This window comes from Panthera uncia, chromosome X (genome assembly GCF_023721935.1).
Source record: "Panthera uncia isolate 11264 chromosome X, Puncia_PCG_1.0, whole genome shotgun sequence".
NCBI classification, from domain to species: domain Eukaryota; kingdom Metazoa; phylum Chordata; class Mammalia; order Carnivora; family Felidae; genus Panthera; species Panthera uncia.
This window is the reverse complement of record NC_064817.1, coordinates 17,255,010-17,277,969: the sequence shown is the minus strand read 5'-3', so window position 1 is coordinate 17,277,969 and position 22,960 is coordinate 17,255,010. Positions and strand designations below refer to the sequence as shown.

The 22,960-nt window shown below is 42.2% G+C and overlaps 1 protein-coding gene and 1 long non-coding RNA gene across 3 annotated transcripts in view; one reads left to right on the top strand and one right to left on the bottom strand.

Moving 5' to 3' along the window:
• The window catches only part of PHEX (phosphate regulating endopeptidase X-linked), a 223,282-nt gene extending 200,658 nt beyond the window's left edge, over positions 1-22,624 (bottom strand). The window contains exons 1-5 of one of the 2 annotated variants that reach the window (XM_049643585.1): positions 18,583-22,624; positions 17,457-17,731; positions 15,906-16,141; positions 11,141-11,209; positions 2,775-2,936 (exon numbers count right to left, since the gene is read on the bottom strand). In XM_049643585.1, coding sequence (XP_049499542.1) covers positions 2,775-2,936; positions 11,141-11,209; positions 15,906-16,023 — 349 coding nt within the window. In that variant the 5' untranslated portion in view covers positions 16,024-16,141; positions 17,457-17,731; positions 18,583-22,624. Of the gene's footprint in view, positions 1-2,774; positions 2,937-11,140; positions 11,210-15,905; positions 17,732-18,582 lie in introns of both variants that reach the window. The other variant, XM_049643584.1, reaches the window with a different exon arrangement.
• LOC125931546 (uncharacterized) lies at positions 9,889-13,743 on the top strand. The gene is made up of 2 exons (XR_007460458.1): positions 9,889-11,264; positions 13,155-13,743. It is a non-coding gene; the product is annotated as an uncharacterized LOC125931546 (long non-coding RNA).
• Positions 22,625-22,960: the final 336 nt, after the last annotated feature.

The following is a 22,960-nucleotide window of genomic DNA, read 5'->3' as shown; positions in this document are numbered from 1 at the left end:
TCACATGGTCATACGGTCTCTGTAGCAACTATTCAATTCTGCCACTGTAGTGCAAAAACAGCCTTTGACAACACATAAGTGAATGGAGGTACTGTCTCCCAGTGAAATTTTATTTATAAAAATAGGCAGTGGACTGGATTTGGCCCACAGGCCATAGTTTGCTGACCTCTACTTCATACCTCAAAAAACAAACATAAAACAGTTGATGGAAAGGAGTTACCATCTAAAGCAGGAAGAAAATATATAAAGACCTAGAAATAACTTTTTAAGGACAACTTGGCTGTATGCAAAAATTAAATTGTGAATACTCTTTCAACACAAATATCCATGTGTATTCGAAATGGAATTGTTACTATAGTGTTATGTATGTTTACTATAGTGTTAAAGCATGTGACACAGTAGTATTCATAATATTAGCTAAGTTTTTATTTAATTTTTTAATTTTTTTTAAATATAACTTATTGTCAACTTGGCTAACATATAGTGTATACAACGTGCTCTTGGTTTCAGGGGTAGATTCCCGAGATTCATCACTTACATACAATACCCAGTGCTCATGCAATAAGTGCCTCCTCAATGCCCAAAACCCATTTTCCCCTCTTCCCCGCCACCACCCCCCCTCCCATCAACCCTCAGTTTGTTCTCCATATGTAAGAGTCTCTTACAGTTTACCTCCCTCCCTCTCTGTTTGAAACCATTCTTCCCCTTTCCCTGATGGTCTTTTGTTAAGTTTCTCAAGTTCCATATATGAGTGAAAACATATGACATCTGTCTTTCTCTGACTTATTTCTTTTATTAGCTAGGTTTTTTTTTTAAATATGAAATTTATTGTCAAATTGGTTTCCATACAACACCCAGTGCTACTCCCAACAGGTGCCCTCCTCAATACCCATCACCCACCCTCCCCTCCCTCCTACCCCCCATCAACCCTCAGTTTGTTCTCAGTTTTTAAGAGTCTCTTATGTTTTGTCTTCCTTCCTCTCTAACCTTTTTTTTTTTTCCTTCCCCTCCCCCATGGTCTTCTGTTAAGTTTCTCAGGATCCATTAGCTAAGTGTTTAAATAGATGGGTGTGTACATGAGGTTTTGCATATATACCCACAAGTGGAAAAGAAAAAATCTGGAAAGATGTATACCCAATTACTTCATTAGTCATCATTTCTAGGGGTGGATTTATGAGCAACTTTCTTACTTTTTGCTTTTAATTTTTGTTCCTTTTTCTTTTCCCAGAAGAGCTTAGAAGTCAAATTCTTCATTTTTAAAAGAAGCAAGCAAACAAAAAACCCTTGTGCCACTCTCAACAATTTAGTCTTATTTCTATGAATGCTCAAGGATCTCATATACAGTATCCTCCTAAAAAAGCATACTGAATTTGATTTTTACATTAAGACATCCCCAGGAAGTGCTTTAAATTATTGTAACTGCTTCATGCCCTGAAGATAGAAATCTTCTGGCTCTAATTAACATATAAGGATCATCTACGGCAAATCTTATCTTTTTCTTATCTTTCACTGTCATTTCTGCGTGCATGATTGTATGTGTGTCTATGCACACACCTGTGCACACATCTGTCTAGGAGGAAAAGCCAAAGAAAGGAAACAGGAAATAGGCAAGAATGGTAGGTGAAGGACCAACGTAAGTTAATATTATACAGGAAAGTAAGTAAATTCATTTCTCAAGGTGTTATTTATCATTCTATACTACAGGAACCTCACCTGTTGGGTTAGGGGATAAGTGACATTCTTGAAAATTCTCTTTTATTCTAGCTTATGAAAAGATAAAGCCCGCCTAAAAAATTTAAGTGTATATGATTTATACTTAGTTGTGAAACTTAAGCACATTTTTCCTTACTACTGACAACAGGTATCTAATTATTGTACCAATAGTGACGTGTTAAAATGTATATATAAATTGATAGATTTCATTTTCATGTACTTAAAATATTGGGGAAATGGAGATCAAGTAGAAAGAAAAATGATGATTCTTATAACGTCTCAGAAATTCTAGGTCTTACATGGCATAACTCACAGTTATCAAGAAGAGGAAAAAAACATACCTATCTTTGTCTTCTCAAAACAATTACCTTATCTAGCCTTGAAATCTCCCTACTTCCATCCCAAAGTGCCTTTCTCCAATAGCTCAGAATAAAAAAATAGATCTAATATGAAGAGAAGTACCTCTAGTAAAAGACTTTTCCAATCTTTGAAGTGTGTGTATGCATGCACACATAGCTATGTGTATGCACACATATGTGAGTATGTGTGTGCGAACCTGTTGTTGCTACAGAGGCCATGGGAGAAAATAAAGTCCCCCCAGAGCCAACTCAGAAGTTAATAGGAACAATATGGCCAACACAAGGTCATCCAGAGTTCTCAAAAGACGATGAGGTGTTAAGTACATCTTGTAGCCATGAAAATCCAGGACGCAAATGAGCAAGTGATGAAGTTTGCTCTGAACACAAGAGACAAATAAGTATATTGATATAAAATAACTTTCATTAACCATTCCTTTGCTCCCAGTCTCCATGAAATGCTATTTACCCTTCAGCAGAACTTACTATTACCAAATGCAAACGTAATGAAGCCTGTGCGAAGGCTTGTGTATGAGGTGTGGGAGAATGAAATCCTACTATTTTCCTTTCAATATTTTGTTTTTAAAAGCCTTGGAAATGAATTTAGTTAAAAAGTAAGCAGGCATGCTTCAAATCCAAAACTGTGTTTTTCTTGTCAAGTACTGCTCTCTAAAAAGAAATCACCAAACCCCAGTAGAAACTTACCCTTCAACTTGAGGTCAACGTTATGTCTCAGCCAAGGGTAAACCCCATAGCTTGGCATATCTTCAGGAATTGGATTATTCTGTATCCAGCCATCACAAGCGAACCGGAAGAAATTATCACAAGGGTCCACAGAGAGATTTACCTTACTCAAGATAGCAGCAGCTATTTAAAAAGAAAATCATAGGATTAATGACAAGCACTGAACACTATGTACTATTCTCTTCCAAATTAAACAACAATTTCACATGAACCAGTTTCCAAGCCTTGGCTTTTACTTTTCCTCTCAAATGACTCCCCAAATCAACTTCACGATATGAAATTACCATAATCAGATTGAGTAGGCAAAAGCTTGGTGGTATTTATGGTTTTTGCAGCACTGCCCCTAACATCTGTGGGCCATGGGACACGAATACAAACGGAGCCTTTGGTATACTGTCTGCAAAGATGTGTGCAACATTTCCTTCCATCCCTCTCCTCTTTTTGCAGCGTGATTTTGTGACTCATTCCATCAAGTGATAGGATCTACTTCTCCTGTCAGAAATCTAGGTTGGCCTTGTGACTTACTGTGACCACCAGAATATAGCAGAGTGACTGTTTTTGAGTTTCAAAGCTAGGCCTTAAAAGGGCCTTGTACCTTCCATGTTAATTCCCTTTGAATGGAGCCCTATGACAAAGCCTCGTAAAGGAGGTGAGGCCACACAGAAACTAACCAAATCAGCAGACTGAAGCCATCAGGAACCTTCCAGGCCAGATGACCCTCCAGCTGAATACAGCTGTATGAATGAGCATAGGCAACAGCAACAGAGAAACTCCCAATGAACCCACGGAAGCATAAGAAATAGTAAATCACTGTTTCAGGACGCTAAGGTTTGGGGGTAGTTTGTTCCACAGTGAAGGCTAAGTGAAACAGAGGCCCACAGGTCATATCTAAATCTCTAAAAGATATATTTACAATATACCTTCATAAAGACTTGGAAAGCCAGGTATGCATTCTTGAGCCCCTGGATATACAATGTAGCTCTCAGAGGAATGAATTCCTGGAAGAGATCCCCATGGGCCCTGCAGGGAGGCTCAGGGCCATTTAGCAGGGAATTCTGGGTTATAAAAGGATATGACTGCTGACTTGGCCCTGGATTCAGGGAGAGGCACGGCCAGAGGAAGGCAAAGTGGGGCAGTGTAAATGAGGGCAGGGCCCTTCTTGCCCAGCAAACAGGACAGAACTGAGTACTTGTGTTAACAGAAAGACACAATAGACTGATTTACCATTTCTTCCTCTTTCATAAGCCCACACACAATTACACGTGAAACATAGTCAATAGATAGGAAGTATGTGCATACTTAAATATGTATCCATGAGCTTTAAAAAAATGAGCTTCAAAAAAATCTTTCGTTAAAATAGGAGAAGGTTCCAAAACTCCTAATACAGAACTCCAACTCTCTTCTGTCACACAGCTGCTGGCTACCACTCTAACACAAAGATATGCACTGATTTAAAACAAAAAAGTGGCCAATATTTCAATGACATTGGAAAGATGACATTCTCGGTAATTTTCATACTTTAATTAATGGCAGAATATATTTATATGAACTAATAAAACCCAATGAGTTTTCAGCTAAATAAGAAGGAATTGCCCAAATATCTGCATAAATTTATATGTGCCAATTATCAGTTTGCTACATGTGTCCTCCAGGTTTAAACCTAAGGCTAGAGCAGCAATTTCTCAACACATCTCCAGAGGTAAGAGAAACAAAAACAAAAATGAACTATTGGGACCTCATCAAGATAAAAAGCTTCTGCACAGCCAAGGAAACAATCAGCGAAACTAAAAGGCCACCGACAGAATGGGAGAAGATATTTGCAAATGGCATATCAGATAAAGGGTTAGTATCCAAAATCTATAAAGAACTTAGCAAACTCCACACCCAAAAAACAAAAACTCCAGTGAAGAAATGGGCAAAAGACATGAATAGACACTTCTCCAAAGAAGACATCCAGATGACTAACAGACACATGAAAAAAGCTCAACATCACTCATCAGCAGGGAAATACAAACCAAAACCACAATGAGAATACCACCTCCCACCTGTCAGACTGGCTAACATGAACAACTCAGGCAACAACAGATGGTGGCGAGGATGCGGAGAAAGAGGATCTCTTTTGCATTGTTGGTGGGAATGCAAACTGGTGCAGCCACTCTGGAAAACAGTGTGGAGGTTCCTCAAAAAATTAAAAATGGAACTACCCTACCACCCAGCAATACCACTGCTAGGAATTTACCCAAGGGATACAGGAGTACTGATACATAGGGGCACTTGTACCCCAGTGTTTATAGCAGCACTATCAACAATAGCCAAAGTATGGAAAGAGCCCAAATGTCCATCAATAGATGAATGGATAAAGAAGATGTGGTATATATATACTATGGAGTGTTACTTGGAAATCAAAAAGAATGAAATCTTGCCATTTGCAACTACGTGGATGGAACTAAAGGGTATTATGCTAAGCGAAATTAGTCACAGAAAGACAAATATCATGACTTCACTCATGAGGGCTTAAAGATACAAAACAGATGAACATAAGGGAAGGGAAGGAAAACTAATATAAAAACAGGGAGGGGGACAAAACATAAGAGACTCTTAAACATGGAGAACAAACAGAGGGTTACTGGAGGGGTATGGCAGGGGGGATGGGCTAAATGGGTAAAGGGCATTAAGGAATCTACTCCTGAAATCATCACTTCCCTATATGCTAACTTGGATGTCAATTTAAAAATAATTTAAAAAATTAAACAAAAAAAACCCTAAGGCTAGATATTTCTCTGGCCTAGACTTGCCATGAAAATTTTCAACAGCTTTTTGTCCTCGATAAAGTGAATGATGTACTAATATCCTAGTTTCTGTAGGACTTCAAAATCCCCAGCACTTCACCCCTTCCCCCCCAAAAAAGACAAAGAAAAAAACTGGTTTAGAAGTTTGATAAATTTAAAACTGGTTTAATATTTTCATCTTCCAGAATTAATTCAGTGGTCTCCAATTACATTTTTACTTACTGCTACTACTTTATCATTAATAAATGTGCAAATAAGCTAGAACATACAAGATCTTTATTTCAGTTTGTATTCATGATGATTCTGGCTGTATAGCCACAGAATAAATCTGCTACATGACACCCCAGTGACATCAATTATACAAGTTTCAGTGCCACACAATATTTACAATCACACACAAGAACCTTCACAAACATTTTTATTCACATAAGCACACTGCTTTCTGGCCACCTTCCCAAACCTCCCTCTGCCCCCAGCCTCAAATGTATTCTCTCCCATCTTCTCAGTATTCGTGCAGGTACCTACCAAAACTGCAGGATCCACTCTGACCTCAGCCCTGACGTAAGGTGGGGGAATACATCACTCACACAGAATTTGGAAGTCAGCCCACTGAGTAGGAAAACTCTAGTTTCAACCTCCTAATCCATCATTCAGAATTCACAGCTGGGCACAGGGCTGTGCTTTCTGCAGGACAACTGAGACTTCAGGGGGACCACAGTTGTCAAGACACCACAACTCCTTTTCCCCTGCTCAGTTCCATGGAGAAAACCCAAGTAGTCTTGTTTTTTGTTTTAATTTTTTTTTTAATGTTTATTTATTTTTGAGACAGAGACAGAGTATGAATGGGGGAGGGGCAGATAGAGAGGGAGACACAGAATCGGAAGCAGGTTCCAGGCTCTGAGCCATCAGCCCAGAGCCCGACGCAGGGCTCGAACTCACGGACCGCAAGATCATGACCTGAGCTGAAGTCGGATGCTTAACCGACTGAGCCACCCAGGCGCCCCATGTCTTGTTTTAATAAAAGAAACATGATGATCAAAGAAAGCTGTGAAAGGCCAGGCTATGTGTTCTCTTTAGTTATTGCATATAAGGCAAATGACTATGTGGTCTCTTACTAGTGTTTATGTAGAGGTGGAAGCATCACACCCCACATACCAGCCTGAGTTTTCAAGTTTAATCAAGGCTTAAGAGAGAAGGTGGTGGCGGTAATAATGAAATCCTTAATAATGAGCATTTCCTCTGTGCCAGGAACAGACCTTTTCAGTACAGCATCATCTGGAGCCAGACTACCTGGGTTTAAATGCCAGCAACATCAGGGGCACCTGGGTGGCTCAGTCGGTTGAGCGACCGACTTTGGCTCAGGTCATGATCTCACAGTCCGTGAGTTTGAGCCCCGAATAGGGCTCTGTGCTGATAGCTCAGAGCCTGGAGCCTGCTTATGATTCTGTGTCTCCCTCTCTCTCTCTCTGCCCCTCCCCCACTCATGCTCTCTGTCTCGGAACTAAACATTAAAAAAAATTTTTTTAATAAATAAATAAATGCCAGCAACATCATGCACAAGCTATGTAACATGGGGTGCCTGGGTGGCTCAGTTGGTTAAGCATCTGACTCTTCATTTCCACTCAGGTTGTAATCTCACAGTTTATGGGATCAAGACCCACATTGTGCTCTGTGATCAGTGTGGAGACTGCTTGGGATTCTTTCTCCCTCTCTATCCACCCCTCATCCACATGTGCTCCCTGCCTTCTTCTGAAAAAATAAATAAACGTTAAAAAAAAAAAAAAGACTATGTAACCTTGGGCAGGTTACTTAACCTCTCAGTTTCCTCATCTGTAAAAAGGGATGACTTCCACAGGATCTTCACCAGAATTAAATGAGTAAATACACATTAAGTGTTTAGAGCAGTGTCAGGCATACTGCCAAATAAATACAGTTGCCAAATAAAATACAAAATGCCTAGTGATATTTGAATTTCAGATCAATGACCGCATTTATACTTTAGGTACGTACCAAGTATTTCAGGGGGCATGTACCAAAAAAAATAGCAGTTGTTGTCCACCTGCAATGCAAATTTAACTGAGCATCCTGAATGTACATATGTAGCTAAAGCTGGCAACCATACATATAATTTTTTGCTATTACCATTCCCTATTTATCTGAAACTGTTGAGGTAAGATAGGTTTCAGAGATCATAGATTTTCAGATTTTCCAAAACTAATACAGTGCATATAACCACAGATAATTTACTACCCCCAGCAATGTCTGGAGTGGCACTCCTGAATCAAGCACATTAATAATTCCACAAGAAATACATGCATATTTTCCAAAATGGGATAAAGAACACCCACAACAGCCTGACATGAATTAAGATCTACTTTTGCCATCCTAAGAACTGAGATCAGGTCTAGTCTTGCAAACTGACAGTTAAAATGCTCTCTGGGTCTGGGGTTAAGAATTACGCATTGTGGACCCGGATTACTTCTACAACTGCCGCCATTGTTTTTCTTCTATTCTCACAACTAGTATTCTAAGTAAAAACCAGTATTCCCATTTCACAGAGGGTGAACAAGAGGCTTAGGATGTTTATGTAATTAGCCCAAGATCATGTGGTTTTCAAGTGGCCACATCATGCTTCAAACTCAGGTCAGCCTGTCTGCCCTTACCCATGATTAATATGCCCTTTCCTTGACGTCTTTCTCCACCTCTTAATTTGAAAGCGGGACTAGGAGAAGAGGATATGGAGAAGAGGAGGAAAAGAGAACTAAAGACAGCAGATATCTCAGAAGGGGGTGGCACCTGTTCAGAAAAGGTCCAGAAGGTGATCAGTCACTTTTGTCTTCCATCATGCAGAGCTCACACACGCGGCACCACCCCCCACCCCCCCACACACACACCCACGCAGGCCCCCTCACTTGCCCTCGTTCGCAGGCAGCCCCTCCTCCATCGCCCACACACGTGCAAGCACGCACCCACGCGGGCCCGCTCCCTCACCCACGCACGCGCCCCCACGCAGGTCCCGCCCACGCACGCACTCACTAGGGTACCCCCGCTCCCTTGCCCATGCACTTGGGCCCCAAACCTTCCCACCTTTTCTCATTTGAGAACTTCCTTGGGCCACATTTATTCAGTGTATACTTAACAGCTGTTTTGCAGGCCCCTAAGCACAGTGAAGCTCATGTTACACTGAAAAGGATGTATCCTTGGTGAGGCTTTCCTCACAGAAACAGAAAAATCAGTAATTTTTTCAATATTAGAAAGCCATTCGCCAACGTGAAAATTAAAAACAGAACAGCCAGGCAAAACACACTAGCTGGCAGGAGGTGACATTATCAAATGTCATTCTGTAAGTTTTCCTCTTGCATTATTACGATGTGTAAATAGAGATAAAACACATGCAGTAAGTGGCTGTCCATACAAAAAGTTGCCTAAACTCAAAATGAAAAGTTTTTAGTTCAAAAATTTCATTCTCACACATCTGCAAGGACTGTACCACAGCAAAAGCACAAGGTGACATGAAGACTAAAATCTGATTTCTGACAGCCCCACCTGGTGCCCCACTCTACTCTAGGCCATCTTCTCTCCACTGGGAAACTCTAGGTCAGCTGCTCAAGGTGGAAACAGGAAAGGGCATGGGAATTCCCAAAGCGTTCTTGCCATTCCTGGGATGAGATCAGGAAGCTGAAACGATTGTCTAGTCACCTCACACTAGTAGGTCTATAGTATCGTGAAAAAAGAGCAAGACAGGACCAAGGCCAAAGAGTTTCGTGGCACGGCCTTAGGGCACCAAAGCAATGATGGAGAGCAAACAGACATGAAGCCAGCCTGCTGATTCAGGAGGTGACCCCGGGCAAGTTATTTAGCTTCTGGAAGCCTCCATATCCTCATCTCTAGTTGGGCCTGGTGATAGCACTGACATCACCAGGTTCTAATGAAGATTTTATGACATGGCACCTGTAGGTCTCTTAACACAATGCCTGGTTAAAAGATATATATCGATCGATCAAGAATAGGACAAAAAAATAACATAATTGTCTAATCCATTACCTTTGTATAAGGCCGCTGAATCTAAAAGCTTTTTCACCTGAGTCTTCTCCATCTCAATCACTGCCACCTCTAAAAATTTAAGCATTACCTTGATTCTCTGCCTTTTCTCACAACGCACATCAAATCCTTTCACAGCCCTCTGGTGCCTAAACCCTGTACACTGTGCCCTTCCATCTCAGAATTCAAGACAGCATCACCTCTCATCTGGCTTACTGAAATAAGCTCCTGCCTGATGACCTTCTTCCATCTTGCTCCCTATGCTCTCTTCACCACCCAGAGAGACTCCGCTGAGATCTTTTTAAATGCTAATAAGATCATGTCTCTTTCTCAAAACCTTCCGGAGGCTTTTGAGTACATTTAGGACAACCCCACAATCACTGGCACCTGGGTTCCCCACTGACCCTCATCACCTGCCCTCTGCCCCTTCACCCAGTAAGCTCTTCCGCTCCGGGACCTTTGCCCCAGCTGTTCCCCATACCTGGAAAGCCCTTTCCTCGATCTTCCCACAGCACGTCCCTTCTCATTCAGGGTCACTTCAGCATTACTTTCTCAGCCTTTTCAGTCTAGCCATCCGGTCACTTACTATCACAGTGTCCTACTTTAATATTTTGATTTTCTGCATAACATTACCACTAGTCGGTATTTTTCTTGCACAGTGATCACCTCATGTGTATTGATGGTCTTTCTTCCCCTACCTGATCATTCACCTTCACTGCTACGTCAGGGCCTGACTTGCAGCAAATATTTGGCAAATTAATTCATTAATCTCTTAAGACCAAGAGGAAGTGGAAGGGCCATGTGCTTAATTCCTCCTTATGACTTTCCCCTTGGAAAATAAGTTAGTGTTCCTGCCACTTAAAGAACGGGGTGGGGGGTGGTGGGAGGCTGGACTCTGGGCCCTGCAAATCTAGACCCTAACCCTCTTCCCTACAGACGGAATATAATAGCTGTGGCAAAACTGAGGCAACTTGAAACCCTCATATTCATTGTGGAGCACCCACTGATACATGGCCCAGTCACCTCAAGAAAAGCTTGACTCGCCAGGCCCTGAAGTGATTCCACGTGACTGCGGAAGCACAGATTTACAGAGGGTTCCTGCTCGGAGGCTGACAGGTCAGACCCACTGACCAAATGATTCAGAGAGACTGCTTATGGTAAATACGGACATATATCGAGCTGAGGCCCAAAGAATGCCGATGGTCTCTCTGCTCGGGTCTTAAGAAAGGCCATCGGGCCTTCTAAAGCCCTTCCCGATTTCCATACAATGACTTGGAACACCGCACAGCTGTTTTTCCGCCAAGAAAACGAAAACAGGAAACCTGCACTCCACAACTTCACACAGAGACTCGAAAGTAAACTTTCAATTTCATCAAACTTGCATTTCGTACATGGTAAACCTCAAGCAAACAGAATACTAAAAATACCACCTGTTTTCTCTTCCTCTCCCCAAGGTACCATAATTATATCTTGACACAGGAGGGAGAACTGACTTACCAGCTTCGATGCATTCCGGCTTCAGGCAGTACTCCTGTTTAGCTTGGAGACTTAAGAAACCTTGACTCACTGAAAAAACAGACCAAAATAAAGAAATGACTGGCTGGTAGCAGACCACCATCAGGTAACCCACAGTCAGGCACATATGCTAGACACGTGATGTCAGTTCATCCTTCTCAGCATTGACACAGAATTGAAAAATCCACTTGGCTCATTATCTCAGGGCCAGACTCTGGTCACAAGCTAAGTAACCTTGGTGAGCCTCTTGGCTGCTCTGAAATTCGGTTCTCTGGAATATAAGATGAGGGGGTACAATTAGACCAGTGCTTCTCAGAGTGGGTGTCCAGGCATCCACTGCCCCCGCCCCGGCAGCTCTTTAGAAAGGCAAATTACTGAGCCCCACCTCTGACCTGAATCAGAAACTGTGGGGGTGGGGCCCAGCCATTTGCATTTTTGCAAGCCCCCCAGGTGATTGTGATGCAGGCTCAGGTGTGAGGGCCTCTGGGCTAGCTGATCTCTAAAGTCTCCTGCATCTCCAATTATCCGTGACTTAAGTCTCAGAATTTCACTCTTTTTGTTTACAACTACATTCTCATTTTAGAGATGGGAAAAAAAGTGAAACTTACCAACCATACCATTGGGAGCAAATCCAGAGTGCAAGGAGAAAATTAGCATTTCAAGTTCTGAATCTTTTGTGAACTATCCGTAGATCTGTGAAGGGGTTGGGGGAGTACACTGGATATTATTCAGCCATCTAGCTCAGCATAGCTATTGGACAGAGGCAGCATGTGGGCCAAGCTTCCAACTACTTCCACCAGAACAAAACAAAACCAAAACCCTGTGAGATGGAATTAGCTTTTCACCAATAGCTTAATTTCACCCATCTGGCTGGCAGTATTATCTAAATGGATGTCTGCAGAAAGACAGAAGGGTGCCCTGTTTGTCAACTCCAGGCAGCACCTGGGCATTAGCAGATGTGGGTTTAGATTTCGAAAATGTTCTTGGTAGCCAAGGAAGTTAAGGGGGGTTCATTACTGCTGTACTCTGTGAGCAGAAATAAGGAATCATTTGGAGATGTGACCGTGGGGAGATGGATGGTGGAGGGTGAAGGGTAGCCAAGGCTTTCTGTGGCATTGTCCACTGAGAAGCAGGATCAGAAAGCATAGCGGTACCGATATTTCTGCTAGAAATGGAAGACCTGTACATCTGTTGTCAGTGTGCCGATTTGTATTCTTTATTAACCCACACTGTAAGAGGAGCCTGCTTTGTCTTTGTTCTTTGCTGCCAACCTCCAAACAGCCTTTTTACTGGTGATACAATACAGATACAAGAAAACTGCCTATGGAACATCTCGGGCCTATCTTTAAGACGTATCTTAGCATAATGGTGTGTTTTGATTTCTTTAAAGAGCAAAGAAAAGTTAGATAAAAATATAAATGTGCAGCATAAACATTAGTATGGAATATTTTCTTAGGACTGGGTGAGGGAACCATGGGGGACGTTTTCCCTTCAGTCTACTTCTATATGTTTACCAAATGTTCTTTGATGAGCCTGTGTTATTTTTTACAATGAGAAAATAAGCCTTATTATAAGCAACATTGTTATGATTACGAACAGTACCACCTTGATACTAGCCTTATCTTATTTGTTTAAAAAAAAACTAATGAAATGCTGTACTTAAAGAGTTACCACTTTCATGGAAAAGAATTCTTGACCCAAACCCTCTAAGGAAGCAGAACTAGGTATCTTTGTCTGAATATGAGTAAAAGGGAGGTTTAAATTAAATTAATTGAGATGCAGACAGACCTCACCCCTCGAGGAAGAGCATTATATCCATGCAGGGTTGAGATCCCACAAATAAATAAGGATCAACAAACCCAGATAATGTTAGGGTGCAGGTGAGAGACATCAGGACAACAAGGAAAACATTTTTAATATAAAACATGATAGTATTACTTTTTACTGGTTAGGTGCTTTAAAAAAAACTTAACAACAGTTTGGTTTCTCATTTTAGATTTTTCTGTAACCAGTGGAAATGACCTCAGAATGCAGTGGAGTCATCCACATATCGGCAGCATGAGAAGAACCATAAAGCACGGGCTCAGCATACTATGGCCCATGGGGCCAAGTCCAGTCTCCTGCCAGTTTCTGTACAGCCTGTGAGCTAAAAATGATTTTTATGTGTTTTAATGGTTGGAAAAAACCACAAGAAGAATATTTCATAAAATGATCTGAAATTCAAATTTCAATGTTCAGAAATCAAATTATATCAGAACACAGTCATGCGCATTTGTGTACACATTTGTCCGCGGTCGCTTTCTTGCCACGACAGGGTCAAGTAGCAGCAACAGAGACTGTATGGCCCAGAAAGCTGAAAACATTTATTATCTGACCCTTTCCAGAAAAAGTTTGCCCACCATTGCATTTGAGAAAGAGACTGTGGGGATGAAGAGGTGAGGGAGGAGGAAAAGAAAGGACACTTTAAAATAAACTGATTATTGGCATATGGTTATACCTGTCGTTTTAAATTCTATTACTGTAGCTTCTCTGAGACCACCCCAAGGCCAGTGGCAGTCGCTCTTACTGTGGAAGGACTAAGATTTAGGAAAGAGATTAGCCCAGAACCTAAAATACAAAGAGGGATGCTAGAAATTGCAGACCTGTGCCTGAAATTGAACAGACAGAAAAAATATCAACCAGCAAGCACCTTGAGGAGAAGAGGACTTAACCAGAATATTGTCACACAGAGCATTGCCTTTCAGGTCCCTAGAGATTTTCAGACGAGGACTTCACTAGGTGCAGGGTGGAGGTGGCTGGCAGAGCCTGGGGGACTAGGCAGTAAAGAAGGGTCTGGCTGAAGGAAGGCTGAAACAGTGCAGAGATGTTTGACAAAAGCTACTAAAGAATGTGCATTTATCTTAAAGCAAATATCCCCAAATGTATACATCCAAATGGACGTGGTCAGCTAAAGCAACGCTTCTCAAACTTTAATTTGCAAATGAATCGCCTGGAGGTCTTATGAAAACACAGATTCTGAATTAGTGGGTCTTGGGCTGAAGCGCAGGCTCCCAAGTGGTGCTGATGCTGCTGGTCCATGGACCGCACTGAGTAGTGAGGGTGTTGGGAGGCCACACCTTTATTCTCTAACATCATTCAGGCTGCTCTTAGAAATCTGCAGTAAGAGCCAGGTTACTGGGCACACTGCAAAGTTATTTTTTTCTGCTTTATGCAGGCCTCCTTACCCATAATAGCATTGCCTGGCTTCATGAACTTTACTATGCTCTAAAACCTTTAGAGCTGTTTCCAAAGAATCATCTCCTCTTAAAGAACAAAGATTTGCTGCCATTGAGAATATTCCAACTAATATGGAACAGCCTCAGAATGTAATCATAATGGTGGAATTTCAAAATGCTCAAGCAATAGTAACATCGTTAAAAAGAGCACATATTTTTCAATAAGCAATCATCATTGGGATTTTTGAGTGTAGGAGTGTTCGCAAAACACAAATAGTCTAACTTTGCACTCACTTCCCACATCCTATGTAGTCCCTCGGCATGCCTGTATCACTTTTCCTCCTGTTTGTACTTCAGGGTAGGACACGTCTAAATCCCAAGTGCTGAGAAATCTCAGAAAAGTGTTTGAGAGCCACAAATTCAGTTGCAGGAGTAGGAGGTTAGCTGTATATTGAAAGCAATAAACCTATCTAATTTCCTAAATCTTCAGCCACAGAAAACATGGAAAGATGGTTGGCTGCTTTTAGCAGAGTTTTCAACCACACAACCCTAACTCTTGTAAAGTTTAATCACTGATTTCCCTTGCCAAAACAAACATGGCCTCCTGAAACCTGTACACACCAAAGAATGTTTCCAGGCTTGCTGTATTTCAGACTGCACCTAAACTCTCCTAAATATAGGGCTTGTTCCTATATACCTTTCAAGCTAGTGAAATAGTATGGGCTGTATGAAAAAAACACAAAGGGTAATAATCAAGGGCTCAAAATGCCTACAATTTTAGAACACCTGTGTCCCCTTTCCAAGACATTTCATCCTTATTCATAGGAATGTGCTTTTCATCACATATGCTCTCTGGGTACATCATTCTTACCAAGAGTCATTACAATAATTGAATCCCAGTACCTTTCAAATGCTGGAAGGAAAACCTCTGTTTTCCTTCATATTAATTTTTAAATCTACTAGAAAGGCAGAGTTAACATTTCATCCCACCAGAGTCACTGGATTAGAAAGGCACTGAAGAATATCATCAAGGTGCATATTTAAAGACTGCTTTGTATTTTTTTTTTTTTTTAGTTAAATTTCATGATTCGTTCAGGCAAACATTAACAAAAATCAAAGGGGCAAAAAATTCCAGCGTGGTTTTGATCACAATGTAAAAGTCTTTCCTCACAAAATAAATGAAAGTATCTGACTATGAAATCACAAACATTCATTCTGCTAAATGTAATGTAACGCGTAAAGAAAATGTTTGCCCAGTATGACCAAATCCTCCAGCCACCGGAATCCACTTTATACCCACTTCACATTATGGACTATATGCCTCGTGCTTGGGCGTATTTATTCATTCCGCGTCCTAAAGAAAAGGCCCCTTTCGCACTTACATATTTAATAGAAGCTAAGGCCACGCCACCTACTAACACGTGCAAGCGGCCCCCCACCCCCCGCCTGCATCCTGACAAGGTTTGTCAGGATAAAGCACAAGGACACTTAACTGCACTCGCCCTGTTCCCTGGCCTCACCGCCCCACTTACCTAGAAAGAGGATCGTGCCCAGCACCAGAGTGCCACCAATGAACACAACCAGGGCGATTCGAGTACCTCTGTTGGCTGTTTTTCCAGGCTCCGTGCTGCTCCCCATTTCTGCTTCCATCAGGAGGGACGTAGAGGCCACGCGAAGAGAAAGTCACTTTTTGTGGTTTGGTGGCTGGTCTCAAGAACCTGTGAGGCGTTGACATCCAAGGTTCTCTTGCTCTTCTACTAAAAGACAGCTTTAAAAAATCCCGTCAGAAAATCTTCCCTCGCCACCCTTTCTCAAATATTTCTTCACAAATGAAATAAAAGAAACCCAAAATATTGGTTGCCTTGGCTTTCCCCCTGACCAGACAAAACAAACAGTGGTTGCTTTATCTTGGGGCTCTCCCCCCAGCAAAGTCCCTCTCAACCGATTGTTTGGCAGGCTCTTCTCTCAGGCGTTCTGAGTGTACATGTTTTACTATGCTGCTGAACAGATGTTTTAGCTATTTAAATGTATAGTCACTTGGGGAGGAAAAAACAATTGTCTTTATCAAAACTGGATTCTCATCAAACTCTTCCAAACCATGATAAGTTAGGTGGCAAGGATTCTCCGGACCCACTTTAAGGTCTCAATGAATCACGTAATTCTTTTGCAATAATCATTCTGCTCGCCTGAATTGTCTCCATCAAAGATATTGTTTCTGTGTGCAAGTCCCTTTTTAAAGCCCTCTAAGAGTTCCTGGGATATCCTGGAGCATTTTATTTTAGGAACTTTGTGTATGACGGCATGTGCCAAAAATCAGAGTCACAGTCCAGTGCAGTGCAAAGTAGCAATTAAGACAACCTACGGAGGCTGATGGTTTTGACTGGAATTTTTTTTAAGGAAAAGGAAAAAGCATTTCCTCTCTGTGGTGCTAGGAATTGTACAGAACGCGGGTAAGTGATCGAATTCAGCTTATTAGCAACCACAGAAGAGATGGTAAAAGATTTTTGCTTCCCTGCATGTTTTGATGGAAAGTGCCCCCAGGTATTTTGTCCTCCAGTCCCATGGAGGGAGCCATTGGTTCATAGTTTTGTGTTTACATAAAATGCCCATTTCAGCAGATTCTGCAGGATAAAATCAAAGGCAATTTGTTTCTCTGGAAAGACTCAGTTAATGACTGGGTCTTTGATTTCTTTAATTATGCTAACAATTTAAATTATGACAATCTGCTTTCTTCATGGGGAAGGGCAACTGAGATCCCAATGCTATTGAAATGCTACCGATTTTATTATCCAGTGATACAAATATCATTAATTCTCAACACAATTACTACTTATCTGCTTTTGTTTCACTATAGGTCATAGGACAGTGGGGGTGGGGATGGAGGCTCAGTCTGAAAACCAGTAGAGCACAGTTGTCATGCAAAACTTGTGCCCATGGCCTTGTGTGTCACACCAGAGCTAGCAGACGCTGTTGAGCCCAGTATAACATGGCCACGTGTTCATGGTCCTATCCGGCTGGTCTTGGTCAGGTCTTAGATCCTTAGCATGGGATTCTTCTGAGGTTTATTCCAAAGCACATCCTACCTTACTTTCTGCTCATTTCATGTTGCTCCAAAGCCAGAAAAGCATAAGCGTTTGTCCAAATTATGACATCACAGTATATTGTAGATATTATGTGCTCATTAGCTGTTGATGTTATTTTGTTGCTGTTACACCATACACATCTTAGCAGGCCTTTGGCTCCTAGGATGGGATTCTCAGAAGAGTTTTTGGACTTGACTCCATAGTACTTCTTAAGACTGTGAGCTCCATGAAGTCAGGAATCATGTCCATCAAGTTCAATGCTACAGCCCCAGCACCTACAGCCCATGGCCCATAGCAGTGAAGGGAGAAATAAGAACAAGGAAAATCAGGCAAGTTAGCTCCAGGCATTCACTCTTAAAAAGCAGCTTGAGGAAACTCAGATGTTAGTGTCTGGGGGTCTCTCAGGCTCCCAATTCCTTCTAAATGCTCAAATGATAACGATACATCACCTAGGTGTAGCACTTTCATATCCCATTTTAACTTCATGGTAAACTTACGTGCTTGATGGCAAAGGTATTTTTTTTTTTATCTCTGGTTTGCAAATGACAACACTGAGACCCAAGGATCAGCCTCAAGCAGCATAGCAAACTCAGGAAAGGGGAAGGTGGGGAGAGAGGATCACTGCCATACACTGTTTGCCTGCTTGAGAGAGGTCCCTGTGCACGTGGGAGAGGCCATACACACAAACGTGACACCAGGACCCACCTCCTCCAGCTTTCCTTTCTTCTCTAAGTCTCCTCACACCTTCTGGGTCCAGACTAGCATGCAGTGGTGGCTGCTGGTTGCCGGCTGGGGTAGCCTTCACCCACCTTGGAATGGTGATTTCCCCAGAGGTGAGGGCAATGGGGACTTACCCTGATCTACACCTATCCATCACTTAACCACATGAAATCATTCCTGAACTCTCAATTGCAAAGTGAAAAGCCATTAAACCAAAAAATACTTCCGTTAATTGTAATAGGAAAACTACGATGCAGTCCATCCCAAACTAAGATGTGCAAATGCAGAAAGAAAATGTATTAACTCAACAATGAAAACAAGCCTATAAAAGTAATAACTTGTGCGGTGTTGAAAATAAATACAGTTTGTTCATGTAATGCAAGAAATGAAGTTTTATTTTACTCACCAAAGGAATAAGGAAGACTTGAGAGTGGGTGAGGATTGGTAGGAGAAATGGTGCCAGTGAATCACCCATTAGAAGGTGCAGTCTTCATTCTGTGCCATTTTCTGCATTAATTTTTCTACCTTTTGGGAGATGTCAATTATCTTTCACTCAAACTACATTGAAAAACACATTTGTAGCACAGACGGGGTGCCTGGCTGGCTCAGTCAGTGGAGCTTGCTACTCATGATCTCAGGGTTGTGGGTTCAAGCCCCGCATTGGGTATAGAAATTACTTTTTAAAAAATCTTAAAGAGAAAAGAAAAAAGTTGTAGCTCAGAAAAAAAATTATAGCAAAATAAAGAAGTTCAAAGTACAGAGAAATATAATGAGTGCTTACAAGAGACAAAAGCAAGGGTTTGCAAACTAGGGCACATGGGCCAAATCGGGCCCATTGCCTATTTTTGTAAATAAAGTTTTATGAAATAAAGTCACCCCCATTCAGTTACATACTGTCTACGATGGCTTTCATGCTACAAGGTCAGAGTTGAGTCGCTCTGCAACACAGATATGACCCATGAAGCTTATTTACTCTCTGGCCCTTTACGGAAACCATGGACTAAAGAGCAATAGAAGATACTACCTATGTGGCACACATACAGAAAGCAGAATGTTCACTCGCACTCGGCCGGCTTCTCAAAACCGTTCCATTTGATGTTCTCTGAATACAAGCTGTCGTGTTAGGGAAATTGGTCAATGTGTCTTTGTCTAAAACTGTATTAAAACTATGGCATATTACTTAGTGTGTTTTGGGGTAGAGTGTCATTCTGGGATAAAAAAGGAGGATGTCAAAAAATTTTATAATTTCTCAAGAGCTGTGAAAATTAGTTAACTGAAAAGTCACTCTGCAGGGAAGTCCGCTTTATAATCTGGTATGCACCCACTCAATTGTTTCAATTAAGAACCTTCAGGATCGGGGCACCTGGGTGGCTCAGTCATTTGAGCGTCTGACCCCTGATTTCAGCTCAGGTCATGATCCCAGGGTCATGGGTTCCAGCCCTGTGTTGAGTATACAGCCTGCTTAAGATTCTCTCTCTCTCCCTCTGCCCCTCTCCTCCGCTCACACAAGTTGTCTCTCTAAAACAAATAAATAAATACATACATACATAAATACATAAATCTAAAAAAATATTTTAAAAGAACATCCAGGACTATCTGGAGCTCTAACTAGAATCGGTCAATGGAATCAGCAGAAATTTCTTGAGCATTTCTCGGGTGCCTGGCCCCGTACAAGGCCCTGTGAGGGAAGACAAAGAAGCCATGCCAGAGATTCCAGACTGGCAAACTGGGCTCAGTCACAAAAATATGCAAAACCCTTGGCAACTTAGTCACAGAACACTAAAGGCCAACAAGTGTCCAGGAAAGTAGAAATCCCTGAGGGCCAGATTTGTTGGGGAGACTTCCAGGGGGACCCGCAAGAACAGACAGCTTGAGGGAAAAGAAAGGCTTCCAGACAGGCCAAAGCCCGCCCCAACATGGGACTTGCCTGGGCATTTACATCTCTCCCCGCCGGACTCACAGGTAAGATCATTCATCCAGAAGTAAGTGAATCCTGCAACCTGTGCCCTGCCTCAGTGGCGGGAAGACAACTGAAGCTGAGTCTTTATGCTAGACGAGCGCATCTGCTCGTTACTTGGCTGTACAGGGTCTTCTGTTTCAGGCAGTAAAATCCCATGTGAGCTGCAATTTCAGTGAGGAAGAAGGAAATGATTCAAAACCTGAAAAATGTATTCATCCATCCCCTGGAAGGAGGAGGGAGAGAGGGAGGGAACAAAGAGAAAGAAGAGCTAAATGCCAAAAACTCGAGAGCTGAGGGCTGTGGCAGAGCTCTGTTACTTGTTGGCAGGTCCTTCAGACTAGGGAGGGTTCCAGTCCCAGGCCTTCCACCAATGAGACTCATTACTTACATTATCTCTGATCTTTTTCAACATCTTTCTTAGCTAGGTGTTCTGTCTCCTTTTACAGATGAGGAAACTGAAGTTCGGAGCTATTAAGTGATTTGCCCAAGGTCACACAGCAGGTATTTGTCTCAAGGCCTGAGAGGTTTCAAATTCCAACCTCTTTTCTCTCTGCCCTGTTACTTGATAAATTTGCTTATCTACCTCAAGTAATTAGTGAAGGTAGGTGTAGCATGTCAAAATGACTCTTGAGACCTAGGAAAAGCGATAAACTATGCCTCCTGTAATTCTCTTGTTGAAAAGACTAATTATCAGCTCTTATTTCCTTAACAGGAACAGCAGTCATCATTAAATATGAGGAAAACCTTTGTTCAGTTGGGCAACAAGAATAGCAACGCACAAAATATCTCCTGATTTGCTGATGCTCATAAGTGAACACTAGGACAGGTATATAAATATGAAAGGCTTTCTATCCGTGTATTGTACTGTTCACTTCTGAGCCTAAAGGGGGATTTCATTTCTTTTTCTCTTTTGATTTTATAACATTTTTTTAAACGTTTATTCATTTTTGAGAGAGCATAAGTGGGGGAGAGGCAGAGAGAGGGGAAGACACAGAATCACAAGCAGGCTCCAGGCTCTGAGCGGTCAGCACAGAGCCTGACGCGGGTCTGAAACTTGAACCGTGAGATCATGACCTGAGCCGAACTCAGATGCTTAACAAACCGAGTCACCCAGGCGCCCCTGGGGGGATTTTTATTTCTTGATTTTCTCACACCCTTGGCCATACAGCTTCTTCAGTGCACATTCACGTCATGTGTATTATCCCCAGTCCTTACAGCAGTCTTATGGTATAGGAATCTTCTCTGTTTTACACTCAAAGACAGGGAAACTGTCAGAGGATAGGTAATATTCCCAAGGTCACATGGTGGGCAAATTGTCAGTGCCCAGTGGGAACTCAAATCTGTCGAACTCTTGTTTGGAAATGTACCCAGGATTTGGTTTTAACAGGTATAGTAAGATGACAGACACAGAGAAAGACTTTGAAAGAAGAGTTTATTACTTGCAGTTTTCGAGAGGAAGGGGCATGCCATGTCACACAGGGCCACATGGGGAAGCACTGGGGTTGGTCAGGTGGCAGAAGGAGCAAGGGGAAAATATGCACAAAAGCCTTTTATTGTGGTTTTCAAAAAAAGAAATGGGCAGGCAGGTTAAGCAGCTGAGGCAGGCTTAGGAAGGTAGAATTTGAATAATGAATAATGTCAGCAGGTGGTGGTCTATAGGAGGGGTCTCTAGTTGTCAAGCACCTGGCCTTGGTGTGATTTAGGTTCTGGATGGATGATGTCCTGGACTGCAGGAGCCTGAGAAAAGGAGGCAGGTGAGGGGATGGATGCAGAATTGGTTGGTTTGCATTTCTTTTTTTTTTTCTTCCTCTCTCTCTCTCTTTTTCTTAAATGGGGGAGGGGCAGAGAGAGGAGAGAGAGAGAGTATCCCAAGCATGCTCCTCACTGCCAGGGTGGAGCCCGATGAGGGACTCGAAACCATGAACCGCAAGATCACGACCTCAGCCAAAACCGAGTCTGCTGCTCACCCGCTCACCTAAACCACCCAGGTGCCCCGGGTTGGTTTGCATTTCAAAGGCACGCTACAAGGCAAGTCATTTACTATCTCTAGGAATTAGCTAATCTGGGAGGCCCTCCCTGCGGGTCCACAAGGCCCAAAGATGTCAAAGACTCACAAAGTATAGAAAATTAAAGACTTGAGTAACACAGCTCCAAAACCCTTCAGACCTTTCCCAAAACATTCTACTGCATAGCAATCTACTGAAATGTAATAACTGTTCATCCAAGTAGTGTTTCCATGCTACATCCTCAAAGTGATCAGATCCACCCTGACCCCTTGGTTAGACTACTAGGATACAGAAGTTTGTATGCCTTTGATTAATTATAGCCAACGGTTCAAGGATGGCTTACTCGGATGTTTAATGAAAGCAAGAATCTCCTGGAAGCCTGGTTTAAACACAGATGAGTGAGGGGCGCCTGGGTGGCTCAGTCGGTTGCGCTTCCGACTTCGGCCCAGGTCACGATCTCACTGTCTGTGAGTTCGAGCCCCGCGTCGGGCTCTGTGCTGACAGCTCAGAGCCTGGAGCCTGCTTCGGATTCTGTGTCTCCCTCTCTCTCTAACCCTCCCCCACTCATGCTCTGTCTCTCTCTGTCTCAAAAATAAAATAAAACATAAAAAAAAAATTGTTTAAACACAGATGAGTGGGCTCTATCCCTTGAGTGTGTTTCAGTAGCTCTTGGATGGTCTGAAATGTGTATTTCTTTTTTTTTTTTTAAGTTTATTTATTTTGAGAGGAGGGGAAGGGCAGAGAGAAAGAGAGGGAGAGAGAGAATCCCAAGCAGACTCCACACTGTCAGCGCAGAGCCCAATGTGGGGCTTGAACTC